At 70.1% G+C, this 14,316-nt stretch overlaps 1 protein-coding gene across 4 annotated transcripts; it reads right to left on the bottom strand.

Annotated features, from left to right (window-relative positions):
- Window positions 1-269: 269 nt before the first annotated feature.
- SEMA4B (semaphorin 4B) lies at window positions 270-13,331 on the bottom strand. Of its 4 annotated transcripts, none has more exons than XM_075043905.1 (15): window positions 13,217-13,331; window positions 8,294-8,478; window positions 5,342-5,502; window positions 4,933-4,995; window positions 4,724-4,822; window positions 4,475-4,586; window positions 4,219-4,335; window positions 3,943-4,100; window positions 3,288-3,469; window positions 2,984-3,134; window positions 2,632-2,842; window positions 2,429-2,544; window positions 2,070-2,233; window positions 1,891-1,985; window positions 270-1,738 (listed from the first exon to the last, which is right to left on the bottom strand). In XM_075043905.1, exons 2-15 carry the CDS (start codon window positions 8,394-8,396, stop codon window positions 963-965), a joined length of 2,508 nt encoding a protein of 835 aa, XP_074900006.1. In that variant the 5' UTR covers window positions 8,397-8,478; window positions 13,217-13,331; the 3' UTR covers window positions 270-962. The 4 variants fall into 4 exon arrangements, with proteins under 4 accessions (XP_074900006.1, XP_074900007.1, XP_074900009.1 ...); XM_075043906.1 differs by lacking the exon at window positions 13,217-13,331 and adding an exon at window positions 10,172-10,292; XM_075043908.1 differs by lacking the exon at window positions 13,217-13,331 and adding an exon at window positions 9,931-10,102.
- Between the last annotated feature and the right edge of the window lie 985 nt (window positions 13,332-14,316).

Below are 14,316 nucleotides of genomic sequence, written 5' to 3'. Positions count from 1 at the left end.
CCCTGTGGGGCCCTGTGTGCCCCAGCCCAATGCTTGGGCAAGCACATGGGGACACTGCAGACTGCAGGAAATCTGACCGCAAGCACAACCCTCCTGCCCTGTCTGTCCCCACCTGGGCAAGGAGCAGCCGGCCATGGGCAGGTTTTCCCCCTAACCACAGCGAGAGCCAGACACAGTTCCCTTCCACAGAGCCGCCAGGATGGTCCTGGCCACAGTCAGCCCCGGGAAGGTGCCCAGCCCTGCCACAGCTGCACACACATGTCTAAAGGAGACACTTGGACTTTATATAAAAACCACAAACGTTTCTGCACACGCACATGGGGACATGGGGGTGAGTCGCTGCCCAGCCCGGTGCGGGGCGAGCGCCGCTCCCCGTACCCTCCCCGGGACACAATTCACATTTTCGACGTATTAAAAACAAACCAAGCACAGACACACAGCACATGCCGCGGGGTTGCTGCACCGGCACCGCCCGGTCGCACACGTGGCTCTGGGTCCCACAGTGGGACGTCACAGTGAGTCAGGGCACGAGGGGGCTGCGGCTGCCCCCTCCTGCCCTCTGCATAGAGGGGGCTGCGGCCCCACAGAGCCGTCAGAGCCGGGGGCCGCCCCAGCAGCCTGAGCTGGGCACCGTGTCCATCCCCGCAGCGGGGACACTGGGCTGGGGAAAAAGTCCCGCACGTCCCTGGAAGGCACGCAGCACCCCTCACACCTGGAGCTGCCAGCACCGTCCTGAGGAGCGGGGCCGGAGCAGCCGAGATGACGCCCGGGGACCTCCTGGAGGAGCCGAGCCCCAATGGGACAAGGTGGGGCCGGCCCCAGCGGCTGGGTGGGTGCCACAGCAGGGCACGGGCTCCAGGCATGCACACACAGACAAGACGGACCCCAGCTGCAGCGCTGCGGTCCGGCGAGGCTCAGCAGAGCAGAGGCGGTCGTGGGTGAGGGCTCGGCTCTTGTCCCCGTCACACCACCGAGTCCTGGATCTCAGAGCCCAGGCGCACCCGGGGTCTTTGGCAGGCGGGAGACACCTCCACAAAGCTGTCCCGGACGTGGAGGGGCCTCTTCTCCGACTCGGAGAAGGCGCGTGGGGGGCCTGGGGGCTCGTGCACAGGGGTGCTGACGATGTAGTTGTCCTGCAGAGCCTGGTAGCCCTTGTGCTCAGATGCCGTGTTGGGCAGGCTGCTGCCATTCAGGGGCAGGCTCTCCACCGGCTTGCGGGGCGGCTTCTGGTGCCGGCCGGGGTCACCGGGCTCCAGCAAGGCTTTCATGCCATCACGGTGCCGGTGCAGGAGGAAGAGGGCCAGCACAAAGACAGCGGCAGCAAAGAGCACGCACATCACCAGGAATTCAGTCCAGTAGGTCTTGCCGTCCAACCGGGCTGCGGCGCTGCCCACCGCTGAGGTGCTCCGGGACGTGCTGACAGTCTCCAGGGCGTCCCGGCCAGCGGCCACCTTCCTGTTGGGGTCCGGCAGCCCACGGGCTGGCTCCTGCACACTCACACAGTAGCTGGCCATCAGCTTGCGGAAGCCCTCCTCCAGCGACCAGCACTCATAGGTACCTGCCCGCTCCGGGCTGCCCACCAGGATGAGGGCCCCATCGGGCAGCACCAGGTAGGAGGCGTTGACGGGCGCCCCATTGTGCAGCCAGCGCCGCGAGGCCAGGTTGGAGAGCAGCCGGCACGGCAGCGGCCGTACCGCGTTGGGTGGCAGTTGGATCCGCTGGCATGAGGCGCCCGAGGCTGCAGGGAGACAACCCACGGGGAAGTCAGCGAGGCCGTGGGAACCCCAGCGGTAGGTGTGAGGGTGAAGGGGGCTGCCGAGCAGGAGCCTGGGGCATGTGGCAGCCCCCAGGACACCCTGGGCTGGCATGGCAGCACCTGCAGGAGCTCACCTGGGGGCAGGAGGACGCGGGGCCGGGGCTGGGAGGTGTTGGCCAGCTGGCAGAGCCGCTCCGTGTCAGCGTCCTCGATGTCCTGTGCCCAGAGCCTGGGGACAGAGAGGGCTCAGGGCAGCGGGGTGCTGTAGGGCGCTGTGGTGGGCAGGGGGATGGAGAGGGGGTGCAGCACTTACTGGGGGTGTGCTGGGGGGTGCAGGCCGGTCTTGCGGCAGGCACCCCGGCTCCAGGCACAGAAGGGGTCTCGCGCCAGCACGCACTCGCCGCAGCTGCGGTACAGGCTGCAGTTGGCGAAGGGCACCTGAGCCACTGCCGTGTAGGTGGCTGCATAGACCAGGCCCTATGGGAGGGGGCACAGCGGGGTCAGCAGGGAGCCCCAGCCCCAGAGCCATGCAGCAGGGTCGGCCCCCGCACAGCCCTGCCCTCCCAGGCTCCCTGGCCCCCAGCCCACGAACAAGACCTGCCCAATGCAGGCTGAGCCCACAGCATCCCCCCGCCTTGCCCCAGCCCCAGTGCGCCTGTGCCCAGCTCCTGCCTGGTCCTGGTCCAGCAGCAGCTGGAGAACGGGCTGGCCAGCGGGGAAGAGGCGGATCTCCTCGATGATGTGCACCCCGTGGTTCACGCGCACAGCCTTGTGCAACCGTCCGTCATCTGCAAACGCAAGGGCTGTGCTAAGTGGGGCCGGGGGTACACAGCACACCAGTACCCGCCCCACCGGCAGCCCGCAGCTGCACCCACCCGTGCCCAGGAAGAGGACGTCGTAGGTGCTGTGGAGGCCCTGTGCGCGGTGGACGCCGATCTGCTGGTACCGCAGGCGGCTCTGCAGCAGCAGCGGCTGGCTGCGCACGGGGCTGTCCATCAGGAAGTGGTCCTTGATGAAGTTCAGCACTCGGTCTGGCATCTGGAGCGATGAGTTGATCTTCAGGTGCCGCGTGTGGCTGGTGATGCACTGGGGAAAGAGGAAGGAGCTTGGCCAGGGCACGGCGCAGTGGGCGGGTGGGTGGCTGTGCTGTGGTAGCCGGCGGGACTGGGAGACTGTGAGGGGCTGCCCCACATCCTGCACTCGGGCAAGTACCGAGGAGGCACCTACCGTGCCTGGCCGGGGCTCCGGCACGGGGCCAGTGTCCGTGTACCACTGCTGTGTCTCGCGGTTCACCTCCTTGTAGAGCCCGCCGAAGGCTCGCTGCACGCTGCGCATGGGGAAGGCGCACACGGCCGAGCTGCCCAGGCCACCCTTGTTCCTGGCAGGGGACAGGCAAAGCCATGGCAAGATCAGGCACCCCGGCTCCGCCGAGTCCCCCGCACCACCCCAGGAACCTGAGCATGGCCCGCACCTCCATGACCACCCCACGGCATCACAGAGTGCTCTCCTGGGTCCCCCACCTGCCACTCACCACTGCGAGGTGAAGACCCCATAGAATAGTGTCTCCCTCCAGCGCAGCTCCCCTGGCGTGAGCACGAAGACATCCTGCAGCACGTTGAAGGGGAAGCCGTCCTCGGGGTGCGAGCAGAGCAGCTGTGCCTTCAGGAAGGTCGTCCATCGCCGCTGCAGCACGCGCTCCCCTCCCTGGTCCCCCTGCATGACACAGTGGGTCAGGGCACGATGCTATGGCCGCCCAGCAGTGGGGAGCCCCACGGGGCTGGGCGAGCGGAGCAGGGGTCTGTCCATCCACGCAGCAGTGCCAAGGCCCCAGTGGAGCAGCCCCAGTGCTGGGGACACACAAGCCAAGCAGTGTCTGAGGCGCCCAGGGGAAGGGAAACACGACCTGAGAGGAGGACAGGGCTTGTGTCCCCTCTGCCAAGGGGCAGAGGAGATGGGGAAGGGTTGCTGCCACCAATGGGGCTGGCAGGAGCAGCAGGCTCGAGCCACAGCCCCGGGGCAGGCACTTGAGAGCCATAACTGCCCCAGAGGGGTCTCCCACAGGCGCTGGGGTGTCCAGGAACCTGGGGATGTAGACGTGCAGGGTGGGCCCACATCCCCCCCACCCCAGCGGTGAATGACATCCTGAGCACAACCCCCCGCGCACACCCCCACCCCCCTGTGCCCACCTTGCACACACGTGCGATGCGGGAGACGATGGTGTTCTCGAAGTAGTCGAACTCCTTGCCCGTCTCGCTGAAGAAGAAGTAGACCTTGTCGTCATCGCCTTCAGGGTTGCCGGCAGGTAGGCTCTCCCGCAGGTAGGCTGAGCCCACGAAGACCGGGTCTGGGGACGCAGGCACCCTCAGCATCGCCCCGCTGCCGGGGCTGGCCCCCCCAACCCCACGCCTCCCCCATTGCGGGGGATGGGGACCCCGACCCGCCATGCCAGCCACAGCTCTCACCCTGCAGCCAGTTGAGGGAGTTCTCTGTCTTGAGGGCAATGCGGCTCTCCTGGCTGCGGTAGATGGTCGGCTCGTTGCCCTGGAAGTTGCTGACAGTCCCAGCGTAGAGCTCGCCGTCTGCCAAAGAGACACTCCTGCTGGGACCCAGCACACGCCACCCGGCACAGCTCTGCTCCCCCGCTGGGGTCCACGGTGGCCTGACCCCAGTTCAGCCTGGCTGCAGAGCGGGCGAGGGTCCCGCGGCGGTGTGCCTTACCGACCATGACGGCCGTGGACCGGTACTCGGGGTCAAAGGGGCAACGTCCCTTCCCGTCCTCCAGCAGCACCTTCCCCGACACGTCCCGCTCCAGGCTGAAGCGCTGCACATTCTGCAACGGGACCGGGCTGTGAGCTGGCAGCACCGCCAGCGCCCGTCCCAGCACCCAGGACCCCCACTGCAGGGCCCCGATGGCGGAGGAGGAGCCGCATCCCCAGCGGGACCCCTGGACCCCGTCCCCGTGCTCACGATGTAGGCGCAGGCCGGGCTGAAGGCGCAGGTCCCACAGGTGTAGAGGTGGGTGCTGTTCAGCTGCAGCAGCATCTTGATGTAGTTGTGACAGTCTCTCTGCAGGGGCGAGAGGACCTGGCTCAGCCCTCCTGCCCGCGCCCACCCCAGCACGGGGCACTGCCCACTCCTGCTGCAGCCCCCAGACGCCCACCAGCAGCGGGGCTCACCTGGGGGTCCTTGCCCTTGAACACGCACTGCCTCTTCTTCTCATCATCAGCACTCCACGGCAGCTGCAGAGAGGGGATAGTCACTGGGAGCCCCCCATCACCGGCTGGTCCCCACACACCACCCGCCTTGGGCTGGCAGAGCTCGCCCCCAGCATCAATGTCCTCCCCACCTCAATCACACTGGTGAGGCAACCACTGACTGGGGCCAAGCACCCTGCCGCGACACCTGCCTCCACACTGTCCTGAGTGGCTCCTGAATGTGTGGCAGCTTACACAGAGCCCAGATGCTGCTGGGGAGGGGAACCCCTGCACCAGAGCTGGCTCGGTGCCCCCTTCCCTCCCCGAGGGCAGCCCAGCCCCAGGGGCTCTGTGGTCCTTCACGGGGCTCGGCCCCCATCCGCGGGCTCACCCTGCGAGCTGGTGCCCCGGGCTGGAAATGGCTGGTGTTGACGGCGATGAGCAGCTCACGCGCCCCCAAGTAGAGGGTGCTGCCATCCGGGCTCAGTAGCAGGGCCGTGTAGTTGGACACGCCGGGCACCTCGAACCGCTGCACGACCCGCTCGGCCGAGTCTGGGGAGGCAGAGTGACAGGCATCAGCCTCGCGCAGCCCACGCGGGTCAGCACCCGACCCCCTGGGGCCCCCGCACCACAGCTCGCTCCTGGCCCCTCTGCTCAGCACCACTGCCCCAGCTGCGCACCTCGGCCACGCTGCCCACACGGAGCTGCCAGGGCTGGATTCGGCTCTCCCCACGCCGTCAGACACACACAGCACTGCACCGCAGTGAACCGTGCACAGCCGCGATAGCGCCCAAGGGCAGCACCCCCACTGCTATGAGCACGAGCCACTGCCGGGACGCCACTGCCTTGTCCCGGCCCCGTCACAGCAGCCCTGCCCGGCACTGGGCACCACAGCCAGGTCTGCGCTCGCCTGGCCGCGCACAGCCCCCTGGGGCTCAGCCCTGCGGCATCGGTGGCCCAGCCCAGCCCCGTGGGGACCCTGAGCTTGGGGCAGGGAGAGATGGGTGCTGGGACCAGCTGCCCGCCCTGGCTCATGGGGCAACCCGAGCGGCTGCCCGTGCTGGACGCCGGGGCAGAGGCTGCAGGCTGAGTCACAGAGCGCCCGCGCACCCGTCCCGCGTGGGTGGCCTGGCCCCGGAAGCCCTTCCTCTCCCGCAGCCGCTCTGAATCAGATGGCCCGGCTGTGTCAGCGGGACACGTCGGGTTGACTCACACTGCCAACTCCCTCACCCCTGACACCCTGCGCCCCAGGGACGCCCCGACCTTCCCCAACCCCCTGCCTGCTCCCAGATCCCTGCCAGGATGGCCCCGGGGCTCCTGTGAGCCCCCGCTGGGTGCAAACCACCGTGAGGGCTCAAGGTGCTGTGGTGCCAGACTCTGCTCCTCTTCCCCTCCCCGGTCGCTCCATGAGCCCCAGCTACCACTGGACAGGGTGGGCAGCATCTCCCCCATCCCCAGGGGCTCAGCTGGCCCCTGGCCCAGCACCCGCCCCCGCTCTCCTGCAGCAGCACAGAGGGAGGGATGCCGACCCCCCCAGGGCATCCTCCTGCCAGGGGTCCTGCGTCCCAGCACCAGGGTCATGACGCCTGCGGCGGGCAGAGCCCAGTGCAGGCAGCAGAGGGGCAGCGGGAGCCCCTGCACCCCACAGAGCTGTCCTAGCCCAGGGAGCTGCAGGAGCTGGTGCTGGCTGCCAGGGGACCTGTTAGGACAAGACCTGCTTCTTCCAGACAAACCTGCTGGAGGCACATCCAGCGCTTCCAGGGGAGCAGCTCACCAGCTCCTCCCTCCCACCAACCGCAAGCCCCATGCGGCCATGCTCCCCAGGAGCCACCGCTGGGCGCACGCAGCCATCAGCAGAGCAGCCGGCCCGTCCCCCCTGCCCGGCTCCCTGTGGCAACACTGGGTGTCCAGGTAGGGACCCCCGGGTACTGCCTGCAAGCTGCAGCCCCTGCAGCCAAAGCAGCCTCAGCAAGTGGGCAGAGCTCGGCCAGAACCGGTCTGTGCAGGCAGGGCCGGGCAGTGCGGCTTGACGCGGTGTGGCACAGCATGGCATGACGCCGAGCTGGGCTGTCCTACTGGCTCCTGGGCCTCCCGTCCAGCTCGGCGGGTCCCAGATTTGCTGGTGCCACCACAACCATGGCCGGCAGTCACGGGAGCACGTGGCGGGGCCACGTCCACACCGACGAACCGCAGCGTGCTGAGCCAGGGAGTGCTCCCAGCTGCCTGCGCCTCTCTGCCAGAGCTGGCCCGGCCCAAACCACTGCACCCTCCTTGGCTGCCCAGCCAGCAGCCAGCACAGGACGGGCTCCGCTGGCCGGCAGCAGCTGGATTTAGCCATCTTCTCCTGGCAGAGCAGCCAGCCCAGACACATGTGGGCGGCCCCCACCATGCCACAGCCACAGCGCCAGACGATGGAGCTGGGCCCAGCAGCTGCTGGTGCCGAGCTCAAGCTGCTTGTGGAGTGTGTCCTGCTGCTCACCCACCCCATACCGGTTGCTGGGGGGGCTCTCTGTAGGGCAAGAGGGGTCTGCAGGCCAGACCCCCCATTTGCGAGGGGCTCTGCCTGGCTGAGCAGCCTCTTGGCTGTCCTTCCCCAGCCCCTGCCCCAGTGCAGCCCTGAACCCTGCTGGGGCCATGCTGCTGATGGGGGCTGCAGTGGGTCCTGGAGCAGCCTGGGGCCAGGCGCAGCAGAGCAAGGGGCTGTGCAGAGCCCCAGGGATGCAGCTGAGAAGGGAGAGCGCCCGCAGGTACCTGGCTGCCCAAACGAGGATGAAACCGCACAGCAGAGCAGGCAGGCAGAGCCTCTGTGGCCAGCTCAGCCCATCCCACGTTTGCACAGGACATGGCTGCCACCGCTGCCCTGCGTGTGGGGACACGAGCAGCCCTGGGTGTCCCAGACCCGCTCACACCCTCGCTGTGGGTCCTGATGCAGGGAAGCATGCCTCTTTGCTGCGCGCCCGCCGTGCGTGCAGCCCCGGGGCTCTGCCCTCGCTGCTGCTGCGCCCCACTGCCCGGCAGGCCCCGCTGCCCCGCGTCCCCCCACGTCCCCGGGGAGCGCGGCTGCCCCAGCCCCAGCCCCACGGCGGGACACGAGCCCCGGCTTGCCGGGCTGGCTGGGAAGGTGTTGTGCAGCCTCAGCACCGCCGGCTGTCACAAGGCGTTTCCACGCGGGGCCGCCCCGTCCCGCGGCGTGGGGAGCCCGGGGAGGGGAGGGGGGGGGGGGAGGGAGCGGGTGTGCGGGGGACCGGGCGGGATGCTCAGCCGGCCCGGGGCGGGGGGAGACCCGCGGGAGTCGCCGGAGCCCCGCGGGGCAGACACTCACCGTGGGCCGGCGGACACTCACCGTAGGGCAAGCTGACCCGCGGGACGGGCTCCTGCGCCGCCGAGAGCAGCACCGCCGCCAGCACCGAGTGCGCCAGGACCGGCAGCGCCGGCCGCGCCGCCATCCCGGGCCGGGCCGGGCCGGGCCGGGCAGAGCCAGGCCGGGGCCTCCGCCGCCTCCCGCGAAGCCACCCGGGCGCTGCAGACCTGCGGGGAGAGAGGGGCTCAGCTCGGCTCGGCCCGGCCCGGCCCCGGCGCCGCCCCCGGCCCCGGGGCTGCCCGCCCGTTCGGGCACCGGGGCGGGGCGGCAACGCGCGGAGCCCAGCCCAGCCGTACCGAGCCAGGCTGTACCGAGCCGTGCCGGTGCCCCGGGCGGGGCGGGCAGCTCGGAAGAGGGGGCGGCCGGTTCCCCGCCGGGACCGCCCCAGCCCCGCCCCGCCCCGCCCCGCCCCGGCGGGACCCGCTCCCGGGGCACCGCGGTCCCGTGGGGCACCCGGTGCTGCGAGCTTCCCCGCAGTGCCCTGCCCGCGGCAGGGGCTGTGCCCTGCTCCCGCCCGCCCGCCCAGTCCCAGCCAGCGGCAGCCGGTCACCGTCCGGAGGGGACGGCGCTTGGTCCCACGCACAAACAGCAGCCGCGGGTCTCCCCCGCACCCACACTTCCCTCCCTGCGGCAGGGAGAACCGGCTGGCCTGGGATCCCGGGGACGTCTGTCCCGGGAAAGGCTGGCCTGGGGATGTCTGTCCCAGAGATGTCTGTCCTGGGGACAGCTCGGCCCCCAAGGCTGCCGCCAGTGCCCGTGGCCGCGTGGGGAGCGCTGCTGCTCCCACAGCCCCTCAGCTTAAGCTTTGCTCCATCTCCACTCTCTGCAGAGGCTCTCCCCGGCCATCTGGCCACCCTGCGTGCGGCGGGCTCTGGTCTCTGCTGGGGGCTGTGGCCTCTGCCCCGGCACAGCTCAGCGCTCCCTGCCCTCCCTCAGGGAACAATGGGCTCCCACAGGGCACAGCACCGTCAGGCAGCAGGATGCCTGTGCCAGCCCACCCCACGGGGCAAAGCTCGCCGGTACCGGTGTCCACGCAGGGCAGCACCCAGGTACATGGGACACGTCCCTGCCAGCCCCACTGCCCTGTCCCCGGGGGCTCCGGGAAGAGCGTGGTCCCGGTGGGGCCGCAGCATGGGCTGGGTGGCGCGGGCTTGCCATCGAGCAGGCAGTGCTGGGCCCAACCCTCTGCCTGGGCCCATGGTGGGCTCTGCACCCCAGCCAGGGAGTGGGGGGAGTTCGCAGCCCCCCGCCAGCAGCACATGCAGACCCCAGAGAACTGCCTGCTCGTCCAGCGGTTGCCGTGGCAACGCGTTATTAATGACAGCTGCTTATTTTGCCATGGCAACGGGGGGAAAAGGGTCTCTCCTCGCAGCAGGCAGCTCTCCTGGGGCCGGGGCTGCCCCACCACTGCCCTCCCCATGTGGGGCAGAGCTTCACGCCGTCCTGTTTGGCCAGCCCCGGCCCCGGTGCCCCGGGGCCATCGCCATCCCATCGGTGGGGCCCTCTGCGAGCCCCCTGCCTGGAAGAAGCGCTCCCCATGCTCCCGAGACGGCTGCGCCCACGCTCCCATGTTCTCCCCGCTTGGCACTGCCAGATGGTGCCTGCTCCTCGGGCTGTACCTGGTGCCCAGGGGCTGGGACTGCCGGTGGTGCCCCTGCCTCCCTCCTTGGCTCAGCTCCCTTCTTGCTCCCGCTGTGGTTGCCGGTGGCCGACGTCCCTTCCTGGGCTGAGGACAGCCCTGCCAGCTCCACCCCACCTCCTTATCAACACCCTTTGCCCGGGAAGTGCCACAGACGGGACAGGGCTCTGCCTCATGGAGCCCGGCACGTCACCCTGCCTGGGGTGGGAGCAGACACTCACCCCTGCAGCCACGTTCCGCGCTCCCGACGGCACCCCGGGGGTCTCTGGGGGACTCTGGGCACCCGGCTATCGCCTGTGCGTGGCCGTGGCAGCACCGTGCCAACACCCTGGTGTGATGGCACGCAGGGAAGGGAACCCCCCACGGGGAGGCCAGCTGCTCTCAGGGCGGGCAGGGAGGGTGGGCAGGGAGGGCAGGCTGCCCTGGCCCAGGCTGGGCAGCGAGCAAGCAGCCGAGTGAGGCCAGAGCCTGTGCCTTTAAAGGCGGGCCGCGAGGCGCTCCCCACCGCTGCTGGCAGCCAGGCCTGTTTACGACAAACTCCCATTTATCTCCTCCGCCTGCCCACGCAGCTTGCCAGCGCGGGGCAGCGCCAGGGGCACCCTGCAGCACCCTGCCCTGCTCGCACACCCGCGCAGGCGCAGCGCCCGGCCGGGCCGGCATGTGCGTGCCCTGCGCTGCTCTGCAGGTACCTGCACGCACAAGTGTGGCGGCCGTGCCGCCGTCCCAGCCCGCCCTCCGCCTGCAATAGCGGTTGGCGATGGGGAAACTGCTTGGGGTGCCGGGGCCCAGGCAGCACCAAAACCTGTGGCCTGGGGTCACCAGGCAGGCGGGGCGGTGGTTTCTGCACCAAATTCCCACGCCGGCACCCGCCACCCTGTTCCCGCGGGCGGCGGGTGCCTGGGAAGACGGCTGCGGAGCTGGGTGCCGCTGCCTGCGAGGAGCAGGGCTGGGGCTGCGTGCGCCCCGCTGCTGCTGCTGCTGCCTGTGCGCTCACGCCTTCCTTCTGCAGCCTGCCCCAGCACGGGCAGCAGCGCAGGCAGCAGCACAGGCACGTCCCCCGCTCAGAGACCTGCACCCGGCTCGCACACAGCCTACGCGCCCGGGCTCTTCCTCCCGACCCACATCTCCTGGGGCTCGCACGCACGCCCCCGGCTTGGCTTTCTCCTAGAGGCTGCCAGACAACACCAGGCGGTCCCCCCGAGTCCCCCCCCCTACACCAGCGGCCTCCTCTCGGCCGCGCACACGCGCAGAGCGTGAACGCGCTTGCACGCACACCTGCAGCCGCGCAGGCTCCCGGGCCGTGCTGATTCACGCACAGATGCTCCCAGACCCAGCTGCTCAGTGCCAGCAGCTCGGAGAACGCCGCGCGTCCCGCTGGAGCTGGGCTGCCTCTCACGGCACAGCCACGGTCGGCGCGTCAGGGAGGAGTATGGCGCAGGCACGCCGGCTCTGCTTCGCTGCACCCCGGCAGCCAGCAGCCCCAGGAGAGAGGCCTTGCTCAGGACGAGGGAAAGGGGCAGGGGCTGGGGCAGCCTCCAGTCCGTGGCACAGGAGGGCAAAGCCCGGTGCAGGTCCCAGTGCAGGGCCTGTGGGGCATGGCCAGCCAGGCAGGTCACCGCAGGGCTCCCCACAGGGCCCAGGGGCCCCGGGGTATCCTCCCTGTCCCATGGGCACTGGCCGTGCCACCCTGCCCAAGCCAAGGGCCTCCCACAGGGCCACAGCCCTGCTCTCTGCCCCCCCCGCAGCCACATGAAGCCTGGCTGCCCCCATGCCCCCGCAGCCAGCTCTGACCCCACCGCCAGCATCTCCCGGCCGGGGTGCTGGTGCCTGTCCGATGGTGACACACAGCCAGCCCCGTGCTGCCCCACAGCATCCCCTTCACCCTGGGCAGGGTGTGCTGCGGGGGGCCCTGGACCCAGCCCACCATGCAAAACGCACCCATCCCATTGCTCCTATCACTTCCCATCGCTCCCCGGCCCCACGTTCCTGTGCGACGTCGGGCTCAGCTCTGACGACTATGGGGTATCCTCACGGCCCAACCTCACCCCTCAGTGCCAGTGCCTGCCTGCACTGGCACACACATTGCCTGCACGGGCACACTGCCTGCCCGGGAGGCCGCAGGACACATGGGGTGCTGCCCTGGGCCCCCACTGCTTGTTGGGCACGCCTGGCACAAGACAAGACAGACAGCGAGCACCCCTCGGAGGGCAGGGACGTGGTGGGCTCTGAGCGCAGGCACTTCTGCACTGCGGGGTGTAGGAACTGGGGGGTCCTGGCTTGGGGATGTGTGACCCCTTCCCAGCCATCCCTGGCCCCACAGAGCCCAAATCAGTGTCAGTCTCCTTGGCCCTGCTCACCCTCAGCACAGTGGCACTCTCGCTGTGGTGCTGCCTGGGGGAGGAGGGGGTGCCAGACACCAAAAGCAGCCACAGGACCAGCTGGAGCAGACACTGGGGACCAGTGGGGAGACCCAGCACAACTGGGGAGACCCAGTTGTGGCCCCAACTCTCCCTGCGTCCCCTAGCCAAAGGGCTACTTTGGCACCTAACAGCATTGCCAGGCACGGCGGCCACACGTGTGGGACACGGAGCACATATGGAGCCTGCGAGTGCCCAGGCCACATCCACACAGACAGGACACACTACACACACGCGTGCCCCATACCTGACACTGAGCGTGCACACACGCCTTCTTACGAGCAGCCCATAACACACGTCCAGAGCACTGCGTGTACACTTCCGTATCCTCAGCCAAGCGCTGTGCGTAACACATGTAAACACACGCAGGGAGGCTTACGGGTTGTACACACCCAGGATGGCAAACACACACCTGGAAACACCCCCACGGGGAACAGCCCCAGACCGCGGGGCAGGCTGCCGTCCGCGCACCCACCCCGAACGCGCCCGCACCCTGCACGCACACACGCACACGCACACACACACACGCAACACGGGCACACACACACTCACACGCGCGCACCCCCAGGCCCTCCGCCACCCTCTCGGGGAGCCCCGTGCACGTGCACACACAGACCCTTGCACGGGCCCCGTGCACGCACACACACTGCACGCCCCGGCGCGCCCCTGCACACCCGCTGCACACGAACGCTCGCAGGCACCGTGCTCACACACACACACACACACACACACCCCGCCCGCAGCCGCCCGCGCACACCCCCTTGCACACACACACACACCCCCACACCCACACCCACACACACACCCCTTCCCCGTACCCGGTGCGCCCCCCGCCCGCCCGCTGCTCACCGGCTCGGCGGCGGGTGCGGCGGGAGCCGCCGGCAGCGGGGGCGGCTCCGGGGTCCCCGCCCGCGGCGGGGCGCGGGGCGGCTCCGGGCGGCTCCGGCTGCTCCGCCCGCCGCTCGCAACAAAGGGCCGCCCCGCCCGGCCGCCCCCGCCGCCGCCGCTGCTCCGACTCCCGCTCCGCCACCGGCACCGGCACGGCTCCGGGTGTCCCGCCCGCCGGCCCCGCCCGCAGGGGGTCGGGGGCAGGAGCCCCCCCCCCCCCCCCGGTGGGGGGCGGTTGCTCGTTGCTCGAGGCGGGGGGGGGGGGGGCGGTCAGTCCCAGTTCTGGGCTGCGGGAGCTGGGGGGGGGGCCCGGCTCAGCACCGGGGGAGGGGGAGTCCCGGCGAGGGGCCGGCCGGGGTGATGCCGGCCCCGGGCTGGTGCTGGCCCATCCACGGGAGGATGCTGGTCCCCCCAGGCAAGGCTGGCCACCTGCCCCCCTGCCACCCGCAGTGCAGCGAGGGGCCCAGCAGTGCCGGGGGGCAGCAGCATTTGCCGTGCCGGGGGCCCTTCCCGTGTGGGAGCCTGCAGGGAGGGGGGTGTTGCGGGGCAGGGGGGCGGCAGCCCCAGCAGCAGACGTGTCCTTGCTGCGCAGCGGCTGCGGGGACACCCAGTGCATGTGCACGTGGCTCCAGGCGTCGCCGTGAGGTCCTCGTGGTGACACCCGGCTCCAGGCATTTTGGGGTAGCTCATGGCTCGGCATCTCGTGGTGACGCTCAGCTCCCTGTGGTTTGGGGTAGCCCATGGCTCCAGGTGTCCCTACGGTGACACGCTTGAAGCTGGAGGCTGCTGGCCAGGCATCAGTGGTGCGCATAGCTGCCAGGGTCTGCAGAGAGCCTGGGTGGGCGCGTCGCTCTCCTGGGGTGCCGGAGGAGCTGGGCAGCAGGAGCCGATGGCCCTGGGAGGGGCTGGCCAGTGCTCCGGCCCAGGGTGGGCAGGGTGGGAGGCAGCCATGCAGAGGGGTGAGCAGGGCAAGGGGCTGTGCTGTGGGGGTGTGATGGGGCTGAGCTGGGCAGGACGCACAGCTGTGCTCCAGCGTGTGGGTCCAGCAGGCGGAGCCCCCC

Source organism: Buteo buteo, chromosome 13 (assembly GCF_964188355.1).
Source record: "Buteo buteo chromosome 13, bButBut1.hap1.1, whole genome shotgun sequence".
Classification (NCBI taxonomy): domain Eukaryota; kingdom Metazoa; phylum Chordata; class Aves; order Accipitriformes; family Accipitridae; genus Buteo; species Buteo buteo.
Note: the sequence above shows the minus strand (reverse complement) of the source record. Positions and strands in the feature narration are given on the sequence as shown.

Excerpts from the sequence above, each read along its gene's own strand:
- SEMA4B (XM_075043905.1), bottom strand. The coding sequence starts at position 8,396 with ATGGCGGCGCGGCCGGCGCTGCCGGTCCTGGCGCACTCGGTGCTGGCG. Across the intron at positions 4,587-4,723 it reads GCCCGGCCTGCGCCTACATC|AATGTGCAGCGCTTCAGCCT; the intron begins GTGAGCACGGGG and ends GTCCCGTTGCAG. Across the intron at positions 2,843-2,983 it reads CGGAGCCCCGGCCAGGCACG|TGCATCACCAGCCACACGCG; the intron begins GTAGGTGCCTCC and ends CTCTTTCCCCAG.